The sequence below is a fragment of the Ovis canadensis genome, chromosome 7 (assembly GCF_042477335.2).
Source record: "Ovis canadensis isolate MfBH-ARS-UI-01 breed Bighorn chromosome 7, ARS-UI_OviCan_v2, whole genome shotgun sequence".
NCBI lineage: Eukaryota > Metazoa > Chordata > Mammalia > Artiodactyla > Bovidae > Ovis > Ovis canadensis.
Window position 1 is genome coordinate 113,359,505 of NC_091251.1, and position 22,581 is coordinate 113,382,085.

General features: G+C 41.0%; 1 protein-coding gene across 4 annotated transcripts in view; it reads right to left on the reverse strand.

Annotated features, from left to right (window-relative positions):
• SPG11 (SPG11 vesicle trafficking associated, spatacsin) overlaps positions 1-22,581 on the reverse strand; it is a 79,789-nt gene that overhangs the window by 40,757 nt on the left and 16,451 nt on the right. For all 4 annotated transcript variants that reach the window (XM_069597329.1, XM_069597331.1, XM_069597332.1 and 1 more), the window contains 15 exons: positions 20,272-20,404; positions 18,377-18,532; positions 17,799-17,974; positions 15,784-15,960; positions 14,851-14,922; positions 14,437-14,564; positions 13,960-14,129; positions 13,031-13,244; positions 10,916-11,119; positions 9,576-9,682; positions 8,617-8,762; positions 7,291-7,452; positions 4,822-4,888; positions 1,198-1,363; positions 3-208 (listed from right to left, as the gene is read on the reverse strand). In XM_069597329.1, the coding sequence (XP_069453430.1) occupies positions 3-208; positions 1,198-1,363; positions 4,822-4,888; positions 7,291-7,452; positions 8,617-8,762; positions 9,576-9,682; positions 10,916-11,119; positions 13,031-13,244; positions 13,960-14,129; positions 14,437-14,564; positions 14,851-14,922; positions 15,784-15,960; positions 17,799-17,974; positions 18,377-18,532; positions 20,272-20,404 (2,284 nt within the window). The remainder of the gene's footprint in view (positions 1-2; positions 209-1,197; positions 1,364-4,821; positions 4,889-7,290; positions 7,453-8,616; positions 8,763-9,575; positions 9,683-10,915; positions 11,120-13,030; positions 13,245-13,959; positions 14,130-14,436; positions 14,565-14,850; positions 14,923-15,783; positions 15,961-17,798; positions 17,975-18,376; positions 18,533-20,271; positions 20,405-22,581) is intronic.

The window sequence follows — 22,581 nt, forward strand, 5'->3', positions numbered from 1 at the left end:
ACCTAGAGACTCTCTGATAGAGTCGTACCGAGCATCTTCACTTCCACACTTGTAGTTCAAAATTATATTGGCCACTTTCATATCAACTCTGAGCTTGAGGCTGTCGAGACCAAGCAATTCTAAGAAGCACACACAGGCGGCTCCTATTGAAGACATATGGAAGCAGGAGAGCCCTAAACCATAGGCTTCACTGCCTACTTGCTGGATCCTGAGAAAGAAAGGAATCAAAAATCACATCAGCACGTGAAACTTTTTTCTCACCAGGAAAAGCAGATGCAACTGCATCAGTGATACCCGATGCACCGGTGACTGCGTGACTCCCTCCCCCCCCTGCCCCCGCTTTTTTCCACTCCTTGTTCCATCCATTCAGGTTCTTGGGAGCTTTCAGCTGTCTTCTGGCTCCACAGCTCCCTAACCCTTTATATTTCACCTTTTCCTAAAACACCTATTCATAGTCCAAGTAATTTTTGCTTCCAACTTCATTCAGGGGGGAACATGGAATAGAATTTATGAAAGACTGTCAACCTGTGATCTTATTCATTGTAAGCATGTACACAAACTACCAAGAAAATTAATGGCACCTAAAGTGTGACATCATAAAGCTCATGCATTTTAAAGGACTCATATATGTTCTTTTATATGAATAGAAAAATTCAAAGGAAAGATACACAAGAAATTAACCATGCTTATTTTTACTATGTACAATAGAATTGAAGCTGAGAGATAAAACTTTTTCATTTTTCACCCTTCTGATTTACTTGAATATTTTACCATAAAGATGCATTAGTTACCTATAAAAGAAACCAACATACTAAATCTGTATTTAGCTGCTGATTATATCAAATACTCCTCCCAATTCTGTTCTTCACAAAAGTGAATTATAAAAGACCAAGATCTTAAATGCAGAATTGACATCTTATAGAATTCCCTCTTTGAAACTGCTAACATTAGGCAAGCTCCTGGTTCAATTTTTAAAGACATGATTCTAGGATATATTTATGATATTTAAAAATATATTGTAATCTTTTTCCTATTCACAAAGTAAGATTAAGTGCGAGAATCCTAGGGTATACAGAAAAGTACAAATGAAAAATAAAATGACCAACTGTGGTATGTTTCCAGTAGGTTTTTATAAACGCATGTATAAAAATACACAAATATGCTTTTAAGAGTATCAATTATGTTTTAAATACTCACAGCTGCTTGGGGGTCTTGCTCTTGGTTAATTCCTGAACCAGGAAAGTACCAAACGCAAATGACGGCCGCCCATGACGTAAATAATAAGCATAATTCAGACGCTCTACTACAGCGTATTTACCAACCAGGTCAGGGCTAGAGAAATGTGGGAGCTGACTCGCTGCATCTGGGGGAAAGTGAAGCAACGTTAATCCTCTGCACCTCACCATGATTAACTTCAGATCGGCATGTGGAAAACTTAAGTTGGCAACGGTGAAAGAAACCTGGTCGCTATCATCATTTTGTACCACTGTGTATCACTCTGAACCACCAAAATGTAATAATTTTATTTTAATGTGGAGCAGTAGCCCTCATTTTACACAAAAATGTGTGCCTCAGAAGCCACATAAAAACCTATACATTATGTTGTAAACCTATTGAACTTCTTATCTTAGATGCTGTAATTCTGTATTTGATGATTCTTTAAGTTCACATTGGCAATAACCCTTTAACTACAAAATCTGTTAATGATCAGCAAACAGAGCTTTTCAATTCATTCACACAGCTCATTACACAGTGAACGCCTTCGTATCATATTTATACGAATCCTCTATTCACCAAGACCAATGCATTGTACCTTTTCCAATACTGAGAAGAATATTCTTTTCTCCACATTAACACCCTAATAATCTTTTATTATAGCTACTTTTGTTTCTGTTGTTGTATTCATGAGCACCTTATTATCTACATTATACCATCTTTCTAAGACCAGCAGAGAGTGTTTCAAAGTTCCTCTGCGCCCATGGAAAAGGCAGAAAAAACATTTTTTCTCTTTTTAGAGAAATATGAAGTCAAAAGATATGTGGATGTGGAAAGTTCATATGAAATAATTGTTCCTATCAAGCCCTAATCTTTAATTGCTTCTTAACCACTAAAGACCTATTTTAAAAAGGAGATAAAATATTTTGAACTGTAAGGAACCATTTCTGGAAAACAGTGCATCTGCTCTTATTTTCATAGTTCAAAGCTGAAGTAAAACTGTATCCTCCCATGCAATTCCAAAGAAATTTTTACATTCTGACTAGGCTCTTAATTAAAAAAGGATTTGAAGACTTTAGAGGAGCCCATCATTTTACAAAGCTATTCCTTAAAATTACACCTCCCTCGAGATTAAAAAACTGTCACGTCTTACCTGTATTCTTTGTAAGAGCAGACTGATTTTGGTAACTTAAGATTGCATGTAGAACCATTCATTCATTCATTCATTCATTCATTCATTCATCATTTACAGAGTGCACATAGAGCCAAATGAATCTATCTAAGGGATCTTAGTTCCCTGACTAGGGATTGAACCTGTGCCTCTTCCAGCTCAAGTGTGGAGTCTTAACCACTGAACCACAAGGGAAGTCCCCAAACTTGGGTTTTTATTCAAATAAGACCCTGAATTTTTTAGTGGTTTGGGGGGCCAGTATGGAGGTTTTGTATAAGGGAAAGTTTTCTCTGACCTGCTGCAAGAGCCAAATTACCATGCAGTCGCCTTACGGTCACTTTCCGTGGTGACACCGTATGAAAAGAGAAGCACGCATTCTAGTTAGATACAACCCTCCAATTTAAACCATCTGTATTACACCTTCATAAGAATTATTTCATTTAATTTGTGCTTTATTTCTTCAAAAATGTTTTAAACTTCTAAGAACAAGGCAGGGAACAGGCCTTCAGCTCCCTCCTAGCTCCCCTAGTGCTCCTGGTCGAGTGCTCCACACTCGCCAGGATGTCAGGACTCCGGCTAACGGGTGGAGCTGGAGCCACCGGAACCCGCACAGGGGATTCTGCCTACTCTCCAGGAACCTCACTGAGATCAGAATGAACATTTTCACTTGAAAATGCAGTAACACTACCTCATCCTGCACTGAGCGAATACCAGCTGAATGTCTCCCTCAGGCCCAGCGCTGTGCTGGGCACCAGGTAAATCCAGTACACCGAAATTAGAACTCACAAACCTGACATGTCAGAAAATGCATTTTAGGTACATCAGTAACTATTTATAGGGTAGGTATTATGTGAAAAGTACAGATTTGAATCCTACTTTACAGTAATACAGGCAGAGGCACCACAGGCAATGTGATATTGAAAGCTAACTCACAATGAGTAAGCGAAAAAGAAACAGAAAAAGCAGAGCTAAGGGATGGCACACAAAAAATGAGGGAAACGTTTACGGCCTAGAGAGGACGGCAGTGTGCGCACACCTGGTGCCCACCATCTAGGAGCTCTGAAGCGCGCCTCGTGGCGTGCGAGGGCGGCGCTGTCACTGGTCCTATTTCACGGGGACTGACGAGGGAGACCAGTTGCCCAAGGCCACGCAGCTGTCGCATGGCAGAGCCAAGACCTGTCTGATGTTGGAAACACCTACGCTTTTACCTTTATGATATTAATAGTATATTGCAAGTGAACAAGGATTTCTGGAAAGGGAGAAGTTTAAGCAGAAAGTCTGTATTACATTTCCCAGCAAGTACAGCACTAGTGACCTCATGACTTTGAACTCAAAGTATGTTTTCAATTCAGTTTTCTACAAAATGTTTCCCATTACAACTCCAGTGAGCTATCAAGTCACTCTGGTCAGAAAGGCCATCATCAAATAATAAATGCTAGAGAGAGTGTGGAGAAAAAGGAACCCTCCTACACAGTTGGTGAGAATGTAAACTGGAACAACCACCATGCAGAACGGTACGGAGGTTACTGAAGAAAACTAAACTCAGAGTTACCACAAGATCCAGTAACCCCACTCCTGGGCATGTGTCTGCAGAGAACGAACACAGCATGATCAGGCACCGACGCCCACTGCAGCAGCACCATTTCCAACAGGGAGGCAACCCTCATGTCCATCAACAGTGGCCGGATAAAGACGACGCCACACACACACACACACAGACACACACAGACACAGACACACACAGACACACACTCTCACACAACAGAAAATGTGTGTGTGTATATATACATATACACACACATAATGGAAGATGTGAGATATATATATGTATATATGTACACACACGTATATATGTACAACAGAATCCTACTCAGCCATGAAAATAATGAAATGACGCCATCTGCAGCGGCAACATGGGTGGACCTAGAGGCTATCACACTAAGTGATATAGCCAGACAAAGACAAATAGCATATCGCTTAGATGTGGAATCTAAAAAAATGCTACAAACGAACTTATTTACAAAACAGAAAGAGACTGACACATTGAAAGCACACTTACAGTCACCAACAGGGAGGCGGGCAGGGAGGGGGCGAATCGGGCTGGAGTAACACATACATACTACGACAAGTAAAACCGAGAACCAACAATGGCCTGCTGCATAGCACAGGGCGCCACGCTGAATATTCTGTGATGACCTACAAGGGACAAGAATCTGAAAAAGAGTATATAGCTGGATCATAGTGCTGTACACCTGAAACTAACATGATGTTGCAAATCAGCTATACTTCAATTACAGAAAGGCACGCCAGTTTTTTTACGTTTCTATTTTTAAGATAGAAAGTATGAGAAAGCTAGATTGGCTTTACATAAATGATCCTCTACTGTCAACACTGCTGAAACGCTTCTAAAGCAAGAAGAATACATAATGACTTACCTCCTATAGCCAATGTGTTGGCAGACTGCCAGCCAAACAATCTGCTGGGATCAAAGGGCAACAATGACTGAAAAAGGGGAGAGGTCAAATCAGAGTTGAAAGTTAACTGATTCTAAAGTAAACTAAATCTCATGAAAGAGCTTCTCTCTTTCGGTCTGCTTCCCTTTCCACGGCAATTAAAAACTTCCCATCTTTCTAGATATAAATTCTTTGAAAACAGCTACAAACGAAAAAGAGGGTATGAGACATTTTTCTACTTTAATAAAAACAGAACTGGCTATGTTTCTTTTAAAGACTCTCTTCATTTCAAATTTTGTCTCCAAAGTTTACTGTCTTTTGCTAGAACCAGCAACAATTACAATATAAAAATGGGCTTCATAAATGCTTTGGAATCAGAGGAAAGAGGACCAAGTGGCTAGAAAATGCCACCATAAATACAACAAGGTGCGCTGCAGCAGGTCAGGAAAGAGACAGCTAGGCCACGGGCTAAAGCGATGCGATGGCCAAAGTAGCAATACCACCACCAGAGACAAACAGACTAAGGCCAGGCCAGCCAGAGAGGACCCGTGAGCAGGGAGCACTGGCTGCCTGAAATGCGGGGCCGAAGGCTGAGCAGACGGCGAGCAGCCTGCGCGACGGGGACAGAGGACGATGCAGGAGACAGCAGAGCTATCAGGCCCAGATTTGGATGGCGGGGAAAAGAGCAGCTCTAATTCTATTTGTGTGTGTGTGTGTGTGTGTCTGTGTGTGTGTGTGAGATTATTTATGGGAGTGCGCTTCAATTCATTCATTCATTTATTCTAAGGCTCCCAACGAGGGATTAAACCTGGGCCACGGCAGTGAAAGTGCCAAGTCCTAACCACTGGAGCACCGGGGAATTCCAAAGCAACTCTAACTTTAGATGAAGGGAGAATCTTGGGGTCTAGTGAAGAGGGAACACTTTTCCTACAACAACAGGACTAACAAATTGCTTCAACCTGAAAACAGAACAACAACTGGAAACCACTTCTGTTTTAGGCTGATGGGATCCACTTTATGTAGTAAAACATGTATTTTTTATGCTTTTATGTAATCCACTTGTATCTATGTAACCATTTATCTCATTTCTGCAATGAGATAAGATGCCTGTGATCAATATAAATCTAGCTGACTGCTTCCTTCAAGAAAGTTTTGCTACATCAAAAACAAACCAAAAAACCCCGCTGACACATATCAGCAGCAAGTAGTCCGCAGACTCACGCAGGCCTGGGGTCCACCACATTTTTAGTAGCACAGGTCTGTAAAATTTTCACTTTAGGGTAAGAGGGTTTATATTTTTACAGGATTATAAGGTTTACGTTTAACTGAAGACACTATGAGAATATCTGTACTCAGGAAAAAAAGCAAAAGCCTTCTAAAATGAGAAATGATCAAAAGAAAGTGTTCTTTTTTTAAAAGATTCAGTTTTAAATTGAAGGACTGATATCCTTCAATTTTTAATTGACGGATAACTGCTTTTCAGAATTTTGTCCTTTTCTGTCAAGACAGTGTTCTTAATTGAGGATCCCTCAATAGGTTTCAGGGAACCTGTGAATTCCTTTGAAATATAAGCAAAATTATATGCAGTTTTTCTGGGTACAGTTTGTAGCTCTCTCACATTCTTGAAGAAGTCTTTGTCCTGAAAAAGGTGACTTAAACGAACAGCCCTATTCATTGAGGGGAGAGAGACGTTTACCAGTGGTGGCATGAGCAGCTCTCAGTGAGCAGACCAGGACGCTGGCCGACCCTGTCTGCCCTCCCACCCACGTCCACCCTTCCCATGCTCTGCCCTGAACCGGACAGCGGCGTTTCCCAAGCTCACCCGCGCTTTGGCTGCCAGACACATTTGGCCACGAGAGAGTGAAGGTGGGAAGAGGGGAGGGACTGAGACGCTTTCCCCTTCTGTGTTTTCTGGAGCATCTCCCACAAGGTTCCAGCCCTACATTCTTTTCCAAGCCCCCAGCAGGCAGCCTGGCTCTGAGTGTGTCTCTCAGAGAGGCTCCCACTGCTGGACTCAGTAACACCACTTTCCGGCAGCCTTAGGGGTGTTGATGACATCCATCTTTGTCAATTTTGAGGTTGTCTCATCATGACACACTTGGCTTCTCTCTTTTGCTATCGTTCTGTCTAAGTAATCTCCTACATTACATCGCCTACACATGGAAGACTCCGGCTTCGCAGGTGTTACAGTAGTCAAGAACCCGCCTGCCAATGCAGGAGACACAAGTCTGACCCCTGGGTTGGGAAGACCCTCCGGAGAAGGGAATGGCAATCCACTCCAGCGTTCTCGCCTGGAGAATCCCATGGACAAAGGAGCCTGGTGGGTTACAGTTCATGGGGGTCACAGTCGAAAATGACTGAGCATGCACACGCCACCTTACCTGGAAGACCCAGAATGGTCTCTCTCTTCCACTCTGGCTGAACCCTAGCTGCTATGTCTCAGTGCTGTACCTGAATGAGGTGGTAGAGTGTGATGTCGGGAGGCAGGACACTAAGGGTGGTGTACTGTGGGAACAGAGCAGCTTTAAGCTTTGGGTAAGGAGTCAATGCCATCTTCAGCAGCTGGGGATCTACTTTCTTCAGAGAGTTCTCAGTTTCTCCATTCTGAACAACCTAAATAAAAAGACAGATAATGTGATAACAGAATCATGTTTTTTCTCTTTTCCAAATTTAAGTCCTTTTTTCATAAGATGCAAGGAGTAACAGGCTAACAGCTCTAGCTCTGACTTAGGACAAACTAGCTGTGTGGCCCTGGGCTGGACACTTAGGATCAGGCAGGCTTCAGTTTCTTCAACTACAAAATAAGAAGGTTCAGCTAGGCCAGTGGCTTTCAAACTGCATAAGGAAAATCTATTTGCAAACAGGCTCTGTTATAACAATATTCAAAATTTTAAAACATTAAATATGTAATTGGATATTAAATAGTAAATATTTTAAAAGAAAAACACCTACTAGACTAGATGACTCTTAGGTTCTTTCTCTCAGGTCTCAAGTTATTCTATGAGTAATTTCTAACAGGTTGATTACAAACAGAGGCATAAGTAACCATGAAGTTAAGATATACATCATATATATGCATCATCTCAAACAGGTGGAATTAAATTAAGCTAGCATCAGTAAGGAACTTACAGATTAGATGTTTAGCAGCATTCTTAAGTTCCCTCTAACCAGCCACGCTACACTTTCAAAAAAGCAGAGATGGGCAAATTTTCACTGGTTTCCTCATAAAAGTTTTTAAGGGTAGCTAAAAATTATGATTTCCTTTTTAGCTCTCAAAGAGGTCAAATAATAGAGAATAATTCCCAAGCCACAGATTCAAAGTATACTCACTCCAAGGAGCAATTACATCTTGATTCCATCCTAAAAACAAACCTGGGCTATCAGAGAGCAAATAAAGGGGGAAAAAAAAAATCTCTATGCAACATTCAGTTGCCCCTTGTATCCACAGGGGATAGGTTTCAAGACCCTTACAGATAACCAAAAAACCAAAATCTGAGGACCTCAAGTCCTTCAAATAAAATGCTGTAGTACAGTCGCCCCCTCCATACCTGTGGATGCAGAACCCCTGGATATGGAGGGCTGACTGGATCGGTCTCCTTTCAACTTAAGAGGATATGACATAAAGCTTAAAAATTCACTATTGTTTCATACTCTTTAATGAAATGCTGGTATGCGGTTACATTTTAAATCAACTGAGACCTAGAAGATCCACAGATATTTCTGCTAAATTTATAATCAGTCCTAGGTTGCCATAACATGTGAAAGTGCTGTCCATACCTGGCTGACGCCCCCAGGGGCATACACTGTGGTAGCAAGGGCCAGGAGGGTATGTCCTTCCAACAGCATACTGCTGACACTGGCCTGGTTGCTGGGAATCAGTATCTGAGCATTTGCAAGGCTAGCCTGGAAGATCAGTCTGGGATCTGAAAAATAAGAAAGCGCATTTTTCTCCTTGAGAGAGAAACACTAAGCTAAGAATCACGTGGGCTTCCCTGGCGGCTCATATGCTAGAGAATCCGCCTGCAACGTGTGAGACCCGGGTTCAATCCCGGAATTAGGATGATCCTTTGGAAAAGGAAATGGTAACCCACGCCAGTGTTCTTGCCTGGAGAACTCCATAAATAGAGGAGCCTGGAGGGCCACAGTCCATGGGGATGCAAAGAGTAGGACATGACTCAGTGACTCAGACACACACAAGAATTATTTAATTCTAAGAAAGAAAATGAATTTTTAGCTCTACCCACAGTAAGGACTTTCTAAATGTAAAAGCAATAGGAAATCAGATTACAAAGGGAAAGAAAAATAGATGTCTACATAAAAATAAAAACTTCCATTCAGGGAATGGAAACAAGGAAAACTGAAAGGTACTAATGAACAAGAGGAGAAATAAACAAAAGGCAACAGCCTAACAGTTAATGTCTTCAACAAAGAGCTCATACAGAAGCCCAAGATACTGACTCTAACAGATAAATGGACAGAATAACTATCTTACAAAGCAGAAAATATAAATGCCTGATACACAAATATATATAATTCATTAGCAATAAAAATGCAAACTAAAACAGGAATTAGATACCATACATCACCTGCTTCCTAGATAAAGCTTGAGTCTAGATTATGGTCAAATATTTGTCTACAGTTATATGACTTATTTAAAGAGTTTACAATTTAAATTCCATTCAAAAGACTGGTTATTTATCTAAAGCAATTTCTGTTTTAACACAGGACACCCATACCTGTTAAATTACTGGAAACTTGTCGACACTGAACTAAAAATTCAAACCAAGGGTGAGCCTCATGTAATTCTTTTTTTCCCAAAAAAGGACAATTTGGAGGACTAAGTCTGTATATAAAACAAACACACAAAATATCTGATTAACATAAACAGTAAGACAGATAATTACAACCATGTTTGCTCAGGTGATATCAGCATTAAAAAAAACAATAAGAGTCTGTTTTTCATATGCCTTACGTATGATCTGGGAATAAAGAAAATTCGAGACAGAGATAATATCACTTAAAGTGTTTCCTACCATGATGAAATTTTACCAACGCTGTCTAAGATTACCAGAATACCTGTATACTTTAAGCTCTTTCTCAAGCTGAAGAGATGATTGAAAACTTTTATATAACTACGAGAGAAGAGGGAACTAAGCAGTTAAGGGTCGTAACAGGGCCTCTGAAAGTAACAGGGCCTCTGAAAGTAACAGGGCCTCTGAAAATGTGGCTTCTAAACCCTCACTTGCCAGTAGTTTTGGGGGAAATATTTCTGTGTTCAAGTAGGCCTCAATGATATGAACAAGAAATACATCCTTTGCTTGAATTCCTAGCCTATTCTACACAAAATAAATAAAAATATTCTCATTCGCAGATGAATGTGGGTTCTGGAATCAAATATAACTAAATCTAACTTTAGCATTTACTAGCTGTGCACCTTAAACAAGGCACTAGGTCCCTCTCAAAGCCTCAGGTCCCTCATCTATGAAATGGAGGTGTGAATAACCACCTCACAGGAGTTTCTGAAGGTCAAGTGAGATAGTGCACCTAAAGCACTAAGAACAGTGCCAGACACACTGGAAGTGCTCACTATCGCTGTCATCATCATTACTGACCCAACAGCAAGCAACACTGGCCACAGACACGACTGTGCCAGCTGATCTTAAGTAAGTATATATACTGATGTCTGACTACCTAAATATAAACTTTAGAGCATGTCTAAGATACCCTGCAGTGGCTATGAAGTCAAAGTCTGTAGCATTTGTTTGGTATGAAAGTCCAAGTTAACCTTTAGAATCTTCCCTCCTTTAAACTTTTAAAGCATTAAATATTAATAAATTAATATATCCAATCATTTAAAAGGTTAATATTGATGTTACATAATTAACATTTAAAAAACACATGATAAGCATTTAGTTGAATGGAGTATTAAACTAAAAGACGTCACCAAATGTTAGAGTGGGGGAACTACTTCAAAAAGATCAGTATTGCTCACATGAACGTGTAATATTTCCCTAAAAGTCATATTCAGATGTGATACGGAAAGAGTGAACACGAAGGCTTCGTTCTCAGTACTCACTTGTAATGGTCCAGATAGACATAAAGAAGATGCTGCAGACCGTGCTCCAAACAATAGAGGATGAAGCGAGAGTGGAAATCCCACCCTTCTCTGGACCTATAGTTTTGAACAGCGAGGGTGTCCTGCATCACACCCCCAACACGGTTCAGTCTGACAAGGAAGAGTTCAAAGTCTTCTAACTCAGATGTAAGAAAAATTCCATTCCTGTTGGGAAGGTTTAAATAAAACACGGCAAGTTTAGAAGTTGCTAGATTCAGAGCAGACCTAACCATCTCCATTGTTAAGTAACCTCAACTAGTTAAAAACGAGTATTTACGAACCAAGACTGCCATTCTTGCCCATAGACATGCTCTGAAACGTGTCTTTTGCTGGTCTCCAATGAAGGCTTCTGCAACACTGTAGTATTTTAAGGCAGTGATGACAGTCTCCAATACCTTAAACACTTCAAAACCCTAAACTAAATTACTTCCTAAATTACTACTTAATCTAAATTACAAACAAAAATTATCTGTTTGTTTTTGATTGGAACTATACAACCCACTGTGGCTTTTGAAGCTAGATGCTTTACACACAGAGGAATTCACCAAAATATCCAAACAAAACCATTAAGAGATTAAAGCACAATAAAGAGTAACTTAAACAGACCAACTATTAAAGAACAGAAATTTGCATTTAAATATCTTTATAAGTTTACTGTTAATACATCATGAAAGACAAAGTTTTAGTTGCTCAGTTGTGTCTGACTCTTTGCGACCCCATGGACTGTAGCCTGCCAGGCTCCTCTGTCCCTGGAATTCTACAGGCAAGAATACTGGAATGGGTAGTCATTCCCTTCTCCAGGGGATCTTCCTGACCCAGGGATCGAACCTGGATCTCTCGCATTCAGGCAGATTCTTTACCATCTGAGACACCAAAGAAGTCCACATATACCATTAAAGGAGTACAAACAGAAGGCATTATGTGGAGTTTAGAGAAACACCACACAGCCGCCACCTCGATTACTGGACATCGTACCTGCAAGCCCTTGGAGTACTCCTCCCCCTTTACGTGAGCTTTTCTGCCCACAGAGGTAACCACTATCCTGATTACCATGATAACTTTTTCCCTACTTTCATTCACCAACATAGTCTGACTACCCATGTGTGTAGCCTGAAGTATTAATAATATTTGGCTCTGGCTATTCAAACTTGACATCTATGAATGGAACATCCTGGACACACTGTTGCTTTTTCCTCCCAGGTAACACTGTGCGGCTTGGCCAGGCCGACACCTACAGCTGCAGCGTGTTTTCACTGTCACAGTTTCACTTGGGTAGTTTCCATTGTTCCGCTGTATGATTATCCCACATTTTTTCTATTCTACCTTTGATAGTCATTGTTCCTAGATTTTCTGTAAAATAAATTTCCCTTTCTGTGACTATAAATGAGGAGCATCTTCTCAGATATTTATTGGTCACGTATGGTTCCTCTTTTGTGAACTATCTGTGTGCCGATATCTTTCCTCGCCAGATCCAAGCTCTACTCTCCTGCTGTGTGTCCCTAGAGGCTCACTCACCTAAGTGGGATGGTCTACAAGAGTCTTGTGCCCTCAGGCTTCTGCTTTGCTTTGTCTTGACCTATGAAGATCCCCACTAGGAGACAAAAATCAAGGAAAAGGGAGGATGGGGACGCCTCGGCGCGCTCTGTGCTGTGCGGCAGCAGGCCGGCCAGCGCTGTCCACTGAGGGACACACGTCCTACCAGCCAGTTCCCCTGGTCTCAGGGAGTGTCATCTCCCTTTGTCCCACGCCAAGCCTCTTAGAAAGCACCCCCTAATCCCACGGTCATGAAGACAGTCTTCCCTATCTTCTAAAAGCATTATGATTTTACACTTAAGTTTTAAAAACTACCTGGAGGGCTCCCTAGTGGTCTAGTGGTTACGAATCTGCACGCCAGTGCAGGGGATGTGAGTTCGATCCCTGGGTCAGGAAGATCCCCCGGAGAAGGAAATGGCAACCCGCTCCAGTATTCTTGCCTGGGAAGTCCCACGGACAGAGGAGCCTGATGGGCTACAGTCCATGAGGTCACAAAGAGCTGGCTACGATTTAGCAACTAAACATCAACAACAGTTACAATACCTGGCCAGCTTATCTAAAATTTCATTTCTCATGTAGTTGTTGCAACAAGTATTCTGATCAACAATATCAACAGTCAGAGGCGGCCATTTATTCTGCTCAAGTGAAACATAACTGCTCTGGGTCTGAAATTCTCCAATCCACAGGATAATGCTGGGCCAATCATGGCGTGCTGTGAGGTATCTCCAGAGGGCTTCAGGAGAATATGAGTTATATCCTAGACAAGAACAAAATTCATTTTAAAATAGCAATGGATGATGATCACTGACACAGAGTCCAACACTAATTGAGTAAACATGGCGATCTGGGGAAACAGTTAACATGAAAGAAGAGCTGCTCAGGCCCTCTGCTTCCTTTCCTAGTTCCCTCTTTTGCACTGTCTGTTTTCTAATTGATGGTCAGCAGGAGCAAGAGCTAAATGTTGCCTACCGTTACTACAGTGGTTAAATGAAACTTGGGAATTACCTGTGTTTCATTTATCTTGTCAGCCTTCTTTTTCCCTTTTCTTCTCCTCAGTATAAACAAAAACTTCAGCTGTAATAATAAACGTGAATTTGACACCCTATAAACTACCACTATTTACCATTGTTAAGTTATTCCCCAGAGCCCTGGTATGATACAGATTCTCAGTTTACACAAAGAGAAACCAAAGACTATTTTGAAAGACAAAGAACATCATGGACGCTAGGAAGAGAATTCTTAGCCTTGAAATTTCATATTCACTGAACCAGATGGTTTTTCTCTTTCACAATCACATTATAAATCCCTTACAGAAACCTCAAGACAAGAAAAAGCTCTCCATATAAAGACTTGCATTTTAAAGCAACTGAGTATTTTTCCCCCAAATGAATTCGAAAATGAAGACACACCAAAATATTCAAATACGAAGGCCTAACTTAATCTTCATTCCTTTTAGGCTCTTTCATACTTGCCTTCTGGATTTATCCGGGGGAGAAGGATGGATTCTTGTGTTGGCTGATTCCACCACTGAGCCCAATTTAACACAATTCTATGATCCTGCTTGTTATCTTTATGATCATATTTCAGGAACGAGTCCAAAACAGACTTGTGCCTGGAAAAACCTTGTTCCTTTATCCAATACCTAAAAGCGTGATGGGAAATTTTTAAATTTTGGAGGGAAAGGCATCATTCCTTTTTCTCTGCTCAAGAAGTTCTACTCTTTCGGGGAACACATAATTCAATACTCTTAATTTTGTATTTATTATCTTAAAATATATCTGATATGTACACACTGATATGACAGGGGATTCCTCAGGCCCTTCTGGATGACACAAGTTTAATTTTCATATGAGGTCAATTCCACATAAGAAGTCTAAGATAACAAGTAAAAACTAAGCCTTATCTATAGTATTCTTCCTATGTTATAAAAACAGGGCTAATGAGACTACCTGGGTAAAGACTGGATCTGTATATTTTCTTGTAAATGTCCTGAATAAAACTTCTCAACTTGATGCACAAACTCTACAGTCCTTTTCTCTTTTTCAGAAAAATAATTTTTTTCTTTAAAAATTTCAACCTTGAACAAAAAGCAATTAAAGAAAAAAATCACAAAGAATCAAGAACATTTGCAAAACAAAGTCCATAACATTAAATGCCACTTAAGAATTATATTTTGAATTTCTGAGGCAATGTATGTATTCACACAAATCTTCCTTTAACATAAAGGCAAAATGTTCATTTAAATAAAGACAAGGAGTTGTCATACTTTTATTTTACTAGGTATTAGCTGCATGTTAAAATAATTTGAAGTTTCACCAACATTTACTAGAAAACGTAAACGACTTAGTCTCACCTTTACCTACCAGAAAGTCCCGGATACTTTTATCAGTTGTATGGAAGCATATCTTGAGCAACTGGTCTTTTACGTTAAAGCCCTGAAGTAAACACAGAAAATCAAGAAAACTCACATTTTGTAATGGAGCTATCTGAACCTAAACATATGGTCAATACAGAGGTACTCTATTGCAGAAATGTGCCTTGTTAGAATTCCACAGCTCTCCGGCTCTTGTAAACGTGCATTTTCTACGTTTATCATAATATTCACAGACCATCTCCAAATCCTTAGGTGATTTGATTTGCCAGAATGGCAAAGGCAGCACACGGAACAATTTGAGGCCAGGCCAGGCTACCAAGGACCCAAACTGCAGGTCTCTGCTACTATGGTTCACCTGAGACAGCTGTCAATGCGCACAGCAAATCTGACAGCCTCACCCTCTGAACGTACAGAAAATTACCACGGGCAAGACCTCAGCCACGCAGATGAGGACCACATCGCAGTCCAGGAGCCCGATCTCCAGGACATCCCTCTCTCAAATGAAGTAAAACCATGGAGCACAAAGCAGAGGTGTACACCACCTGAAAGCTCCGACGGCGACGTAAGACAGAACATGAAGAATGTCCCCCAGCAAATAGCGAGGTCCTCTGCACGCTCCGAAACGTGTGAAACCTTTTATGAGAAACACTGTTTCCCCTTCTCACCAAAGTACCAAATCTAATAGAGAACAAATGATGGAAATTCTAACGGAGAATCTCTTCAAGACAGTTCTTAGCACTAAAGAAGGTTTCCCAATACCACTGTCGTGATTTCCCAGTAAAAGCTACACACACTTCTTACTTTTGTGACATGACTACAAATACAAACCAGTTTTCCTAACAGCCAGAAACTGTATTAAACACATAAGAGAACTTCTTTCATTAGCAACTTTATGATCAGACAAACAAACTGTGCCACTTACCATATTCTTCAAAAGCTCAGAGGCTTCCTCTATGTTGTTCTTTTTCAAATTGTCAAAGACCAAATCGAGGCCTATTCTAATCAACTCCTCAAGTCTTTGAGCAGAATGACTGTTAATCCTGAAGAAAGTTTGTGCCTCTGGTATTTTGTTGCTTAAAATGGCATTGGCAATAACTTCCTAGGAAAAGGAAGAAAAACATCTGCCTTTTGAGTTCCTTTTCCTTACCTTAATATGTTTATCAACAAGGGACTGATATATTTTCTGAGTACCTCAATAAGAGACTTTTGCTGAAAATCTACTACTAGATTTGGGGCTTGGAAGGGGATATGAATTGACCAGAATACACTCTGCCCTCCAGGAGCTTTCAGACTCGTGGAAGAAATGCAAATAGAGCGCAGACTACAGCGCTGCACGGTTAGGGCGATGATACAGGTGTTCCCAGGGTCCAGAGAGGAGGGTTCAGAAGAGGAGCATCTAAATAAGAGAAATGAGTAAAAAAGAAAAGGGTTCCTGGTAGAGCTGACAGACGAGGTAAAAGTTTTAAAGACAAATAAGTGTGGTGTATGTTTAATGAGAAAAGAACATAACTTCCAAAAACAGAGAATATTTAATATGCAGAGGCATAAGGGCCAGGAACAGTATCAAGCCTTCAGAGAACTCCAAAGCACTTAATGTAACTAGAGAAAAAGCTGAAGAGAGTAGCAAAAGTGACCTGAAAGAAAAGCAGAATCTCCATCACAACGGCATGGTGTGTGTGACACAGGTTTTATCCTGAAAGTTATGCAGAGCCACTGAAGGGTCTTAAAAGCTAGGATGATAAAATCATACAGATATATTTGGAAGATACATATATTTTAGGAAGGACACGCACATATTGGCATGCATGTTTCTGCAGGCAGATTCCACAGCTTTCATCGAAGTGGACTGTAACCTCCCCCCAAATTAAAAATCAATGAGTAAAAAGAGCAGAGGGCCATAGACGAACCTTGGACACATTAAAAATGGGAAAAACAGGAGATGAAACCACTGAAGGAGACTGGAAGAGAGAGCCCGAAGAGAGTGGAAGGAAAATCAAGTAATTTTTGGTTAGAGAATGACTGAGAGACAGCAAGCGCAGTCACACCAGGCGCTTCCCCGCCCTTCTTCCCTGAGAGGGGCAGCCCTGTGAGCCTGGCAGCATCTCAGCCGCAGCGCTTTCAAGCCCCATCAGTGAGGACATCGGGGTTAGGCTACTCTGGCCTCGGTCTTTTCAATGCCAACATCCTCCAAGAGATTAGAAGAATCCTTCCAGTCCCTAGTCAAAAAGAGGGCATCACAGTTGGTTGTCTAAACTTCTACTATAAAAAGAAAGCCAAGTTGATGAGTATAGAAAACCTAACTGGCAAAATATCTTAACTAGAATCTGAGATAGGAATTGAACTGAATATACTTCCAACTATATAATGTCATAGCTTTCTTAAGATCGAATCACCAGCAGCAATGTGATTCACTCCAAAGTCAGGCAGAATGGACGAGTCTGAAGCGCCGTGTCCCAGACACTGGAGGAGCGCCAGTTCACGGTGGGTTTGGGGTTGGGTGTTTCTCACTGGATCCAAATGGGCAGATCTGACATGGAGAAGCTGCCTATCTGTATTCTGAATTGAATGAATGAAACCAGTAAACATATATTTGAAGTTGTACTCAGAGATCCCAAAATCTATAAAAGGTAAAAGCCTTTCCAAAGACTCTGAATCGCAAATGTACAGATTCTAGGGATTTCCCTGGCGGTTCAGAGGTCAAGACTCTGAGCTTTTACTGTGGGGAGTGGTGAGGGGGCGGGACTGATCCTGGGCTGGGGAACTAAGATCCTCCATGCTACAAGTGTGGCCAAAAAAAAAAAAAGAAGGAAAATCAATACTATCACACGTTACAATACGGACAAACCACAAGTATATAGACTTTAAATTCCATTTCTATCGTTTTCTCAGATTCTCTGAATCTGAAAAATAGAAGAAGTGATCGTTACTCATATTTACCTCAACGCTGAGCCTCTCCCATATGCTGCTCTCCTTTACTTTGGGGACGTTTTCATCTACGTCATGCTCATCTATAGCATCTGTTAGCTTCCAGGGAAACTTTATCATGAAGGTTCGAAGTTCATCAATGTAGCTGGTCAAAATGTCCACTCCTTTCTGTAGATGTTCATCTAGCTCTATGGAAAACACCAATGTACCAATTTCAAACAAAGAGAGTGTGTGTGTGTATGTGAGCCGAGAGAGAGAAATAATTCACCATGAGCTATATAACCATAATGAAGTTTACACAATGGCAAAATTCAAACTCAGTGTTTTCAGATCAAACAAAAAAATCTGATCTTTTTTCCTATTTACAAGTATCCCCATGTTTTAATATAACCCCCTTCACCGTTTTCACAATGATTAGTTCTTCCTGCCCAAATTTCCAGGATTAGAACCCAGCTCACTCACTCAATCACATACTGAACTTAGCAAACGGCACTCCGCTGGCTTACGCCCTCTCGTGCAACAGGATCACTTATATATCTGTCCTGACATGAGGGCAGGGTAACTGTCCCTTTATTTCCTGCTTTTCTTACCTTCAATGTGAATAAAAAGCTCCTTTATTTGTTTGTTAAGAAAAGACAGTGTAAGGTTAAGCAACTGTTCTGAAAAGTGTTTGCTTTGGGTTTCAGAATCATTTTCTCTAATTGCTGAGCAAAGTAAATCCAATGCTGGTGTCAGCTCTTCCACATCTGAGGAAAAACCAAAGAAAGTACTATGAAGACCACCAGGACACTCCCAATAAAATTAACCTATCCAAAAATTCTATGCTCCAATACCTTAAAACACAAGACAAAGACCAATGTCTTACTCTCAAAAAGCTCACAAAACTTTCACGAAGTCTTATTACCTGTAAACTTCAGGGACTCTACTTATCACTAGTCGTTATTTACTGGTATTACTAGTAACTAGGATTTTGCTGACCACCTACTCTATTTTAAATACTGTACTTGGTGTTTTATAAATGCTATCTCACTTATTCCATTTAATGATCAGAGAGGTAGGTGTTATATCCCTCTTTCCACAGATGAAGAAGCTGAGGTTTCTTTTTTTTTTTTTTTTTTGAAACTGAGGTTTCAAGAGGATAAGCAACTTGTCCAAGCTAATCTGAGCATGAGTGGCACAGAACAAATTTGAATGTAAATCTGCTGATTCCAAAACCATTCTCTTAAACATACAGGTGAAGGCAAGGATGGAGGCCCCTGAATCTTCTGTCTGCCATCTGGAAATAAAATGCTGCCTGCTCATTCCAGCATCGGCCCCACCTCTAGAACTGCGTCTGTGTGAGAATGATGGGAAACATGGGTTTTACCCAAAGAGCAGGAAAAGCTAACCCTATGCTTCTTATTTCCAGATTTATCCCCACCTTTTAGGGCAGAGCAGTGCAGGCGTGAGTGGAGGGAGGAGTAATCACTGACCACCGAGCAGCAGAAGGGAGTAATGACCACACAGCTGCTCCTGCAGTTCCCTCAACACCACAAACCAGGCTTTTCTCTGTAAATTTAAGCAGACTTAAAAAAAATAAAGTGGAGCATAAAAGTTAGCAGTTCAAGAGGGAGGAGGGCAAACTCTGCACTCAAAACAAGAGAATGTCAGTTCACACTGCAAGTGAGAACCAACATTACACTGACTGACAGGGTAGGCTGCTCTTTTCTCCACTAAGAGTATAAACTGGTAGCAATCAATCCCAGTAATTGTACATATGTGAAATTATACCAACACACAGCACTCATAGCACATTGCCAACAACAGCAAAAATTAGAATCAACCTAAATGCGTAACAGTTTGGTTGGGGAAACTATGGCACAGCCCAAATAATGAAATTCTGTGCCACCATAAATAGGCATACCTATTGTTATCAAGAAAGATGTCTGTAATACATTATCAAGTGAAAAAACAAAAAGCAAATTATAAAACTTTATGTACATGGGAAAATACATTTTTTTACCCTATCCCTCCAAAGAGAGGATTCGCAATGACTATCTGGCTGAAGAATAAAAGCAGAGCTCCTGTTCATTAAGAATGAAAGCCCGGGTCTTAAAAAGAAGAGCTGGTAGAAAGAAACGTCCGGGCGAGGCTAAGCCGGCTGCGCTGCCACTGTACGCCTCAGGCAGCTGCAAGGGGGGCTCACGGATGAGCTTCCTTTTCTTTTCAAGAGAATGCTCTTAGATTTCGAGGGAATTTCAAGGGTCATCTCTTCCTTGCATGCTGAAAATACGAAGCACAGTGCAGCGTTTGAATAAGTAATATTCAAAGTGCAATGAGAGCATTTACAGATTCTTGCAATTCTCTCAAGAGTCCAGAAAGTAGGCAGAACATTATGACTGAGTCTTGGCTAGTAAAGAAGTCATCAGAGAACATAACAATAATTTGAAAGTGATTAAAAAGGAAAAATGATAAAGACAAATGTAGAAGCCTTCATTCCACTTACGTTTTAAATATAGATGGGATGCAAAGTGATCAAACTGATCAGGTACAGAAGATTTTGAGGATGGAGTCAAAAGATTTTCCTTGCTCTTTAAAAAGAAATCTACTGTGTCCAGCTGACGATTTTCTATACCTGCCTGAAATGGGAGGAGATCAGGAAAAATTTACAATAGGAAAAAAAAATTGGGATACAAATTGTTTTTTAAAACTTTATAACTTAATGTGCTAACACAGAGATGCCAGGCTATCTTTATCTTGCAGGAGTACCTGAGTTCTAGTGCAGATTCTGAGAACGACTGTGTAATCTAGGGCAAGTCTCTTCAGCTTTTTGAAGCAACAGTCTCTGCTTCAGCAGAAACAGGAGGTTAGGAAAGAAAGCACTTCTAGCTCTGTGCATGCTGAATGCTAAGCTGCTTCAGTTGTGTCCAACTCTTTGCAACCCAATGGGCTATAGCCTGCCAGGAGAACCCATGGGATTCTCCAGAAAAGAATACTGGAGTAAATCGCCCGCCCCGCCTCCAGGGTATCTTCCCAACCATTTTGTAATTCTAAAACCATTCAAAGCTAGGTACCTGGGGATCACCCTCACAGTTAAGTTACAATCTATTTGAATTAAAATATTATAGCAGATTAATACAAAGTTAAACTGAAAAAGCAGACTTCTGTTTCTAACTAGGAATATGAGGAAACTGTTCTATAAAGAACACTTAAAAATCATAGATTTAAAATTATATATACAGTTGACCCTTGAACAACTCGGGGGTTAGGGATGCTGACCCTCCTACACAGTGGAAAACCCATGTCTAACTCTACAGCCATCTCCCTGAGTAAGAGGTTTCACACCCATGTATTCAACCTGCCTTGGACTGCATAGTCCTGTAGCACTCACTCCTGAAAAAAACCCTGGTATAGGTGGGCCTGTGCAGCTCAACTCCAAGCTGCTCAAAGGTCAATGACGGTGTGTGTGCATGCGTGTGTGTTTGTATCTTTAAATGCTCAGCTGAACTGAAAACAGAGTGAGAAAATCCTCAGAAGTAAAAACAAATTTCTGATGGCCTTAGGAAGGGGTTGAAAAACAGGACGAACCAACCAAATTCAATTCCTGCCTGTCTTCGTTTTATAGGAACACAGCCACATCCATCCACTTACACATCGTCAGTGGCTACAATGGCACATCTGCGTAGTTATAACAGAAACCTGCCTGGGGTCTCTGGCCCTGGAGAGAAGCTTGCCACACCAAGGCTAAAGCACCTCACCGAAGAAGCACCTGGAGAGCCTGTTCAAACGCGGGCCGCCGAGTCCAGTCCCCAGAGATTCTGATTTCCTAAGTCTGGGGTGGAGTCTGAAAATCTGCATCTCTAATAAATCTCCAGAAGATGTGATGCTGCTGGTCTGGGGACCACACTGAGAATCCAAGGGCCTGAGTTCTGGGTGCGAGGCCAAGCAGGCTGGGTGGGAAGTACTGGTGAAAGTTATGTGCAGAGGAAAAGAAAAGAAGAAAGGGACTTCCCTGAGGGAGACAGGAAACAGCCCCTGACTTCGTACTACACAGTGGAAGGAAAAACTAGACTGTGTATGCTTAAGTGAGAATACGGCTGCAAACAGTTAAGAAGCTTGCAACTTTCAAATAGCTCAGCAAAAGTAAGTAACATATAGTCAGAACAACCGCAGCAAACGTTTGTGCCAGTCGCTCAATGTCCCGCCTCTGGGTGACCCCATGGACTGCACAGCCTGGCAGGCCCCTCGGCCACAGGATTCTCCAGGCAAGGATACTACTAGAGTGGACTGCCCATGGAAAAGAGGTAAATGGATTTTCACTTTATAACTTTTACAATTTTTCTATAAATTTGAAAAGTTTCAAAATAACACATTTAAAAATAATGACCAAATAGTAACTCTAGAAATAATAAATAAAAATTGAAACTAGATACTCAGCGGACATACTGAATACCAGATTAGACCTACCTGAGAAGAGAAATAGTGAGCTGAATTACCCAAAGACTCAAAGAGATTAAGACGAACTGAGCAAAGTATGAAAATTCTAACTTACTTCTGATCAAAGTGAAGAACCCTGTGACAAGTGGAAACTGCGCCTCCAGCTTTCACAGGAACAGTTATGAAAACTGCGTGTTCACTAGGCTATACCTGAGTCTCAGTAAACTCACTCATTTGTGTGCTGTGGGAGACTAAGGCCAAAACAGTGCTGTAGCACCACCTAATCAAACTGACCACATGGACACAGTGTGTGAGGGGAGACGCTCTGCAGTCACACTGCTTGGGTCCAAACCCTGCCACTACCAGTTACTGTCCAAGT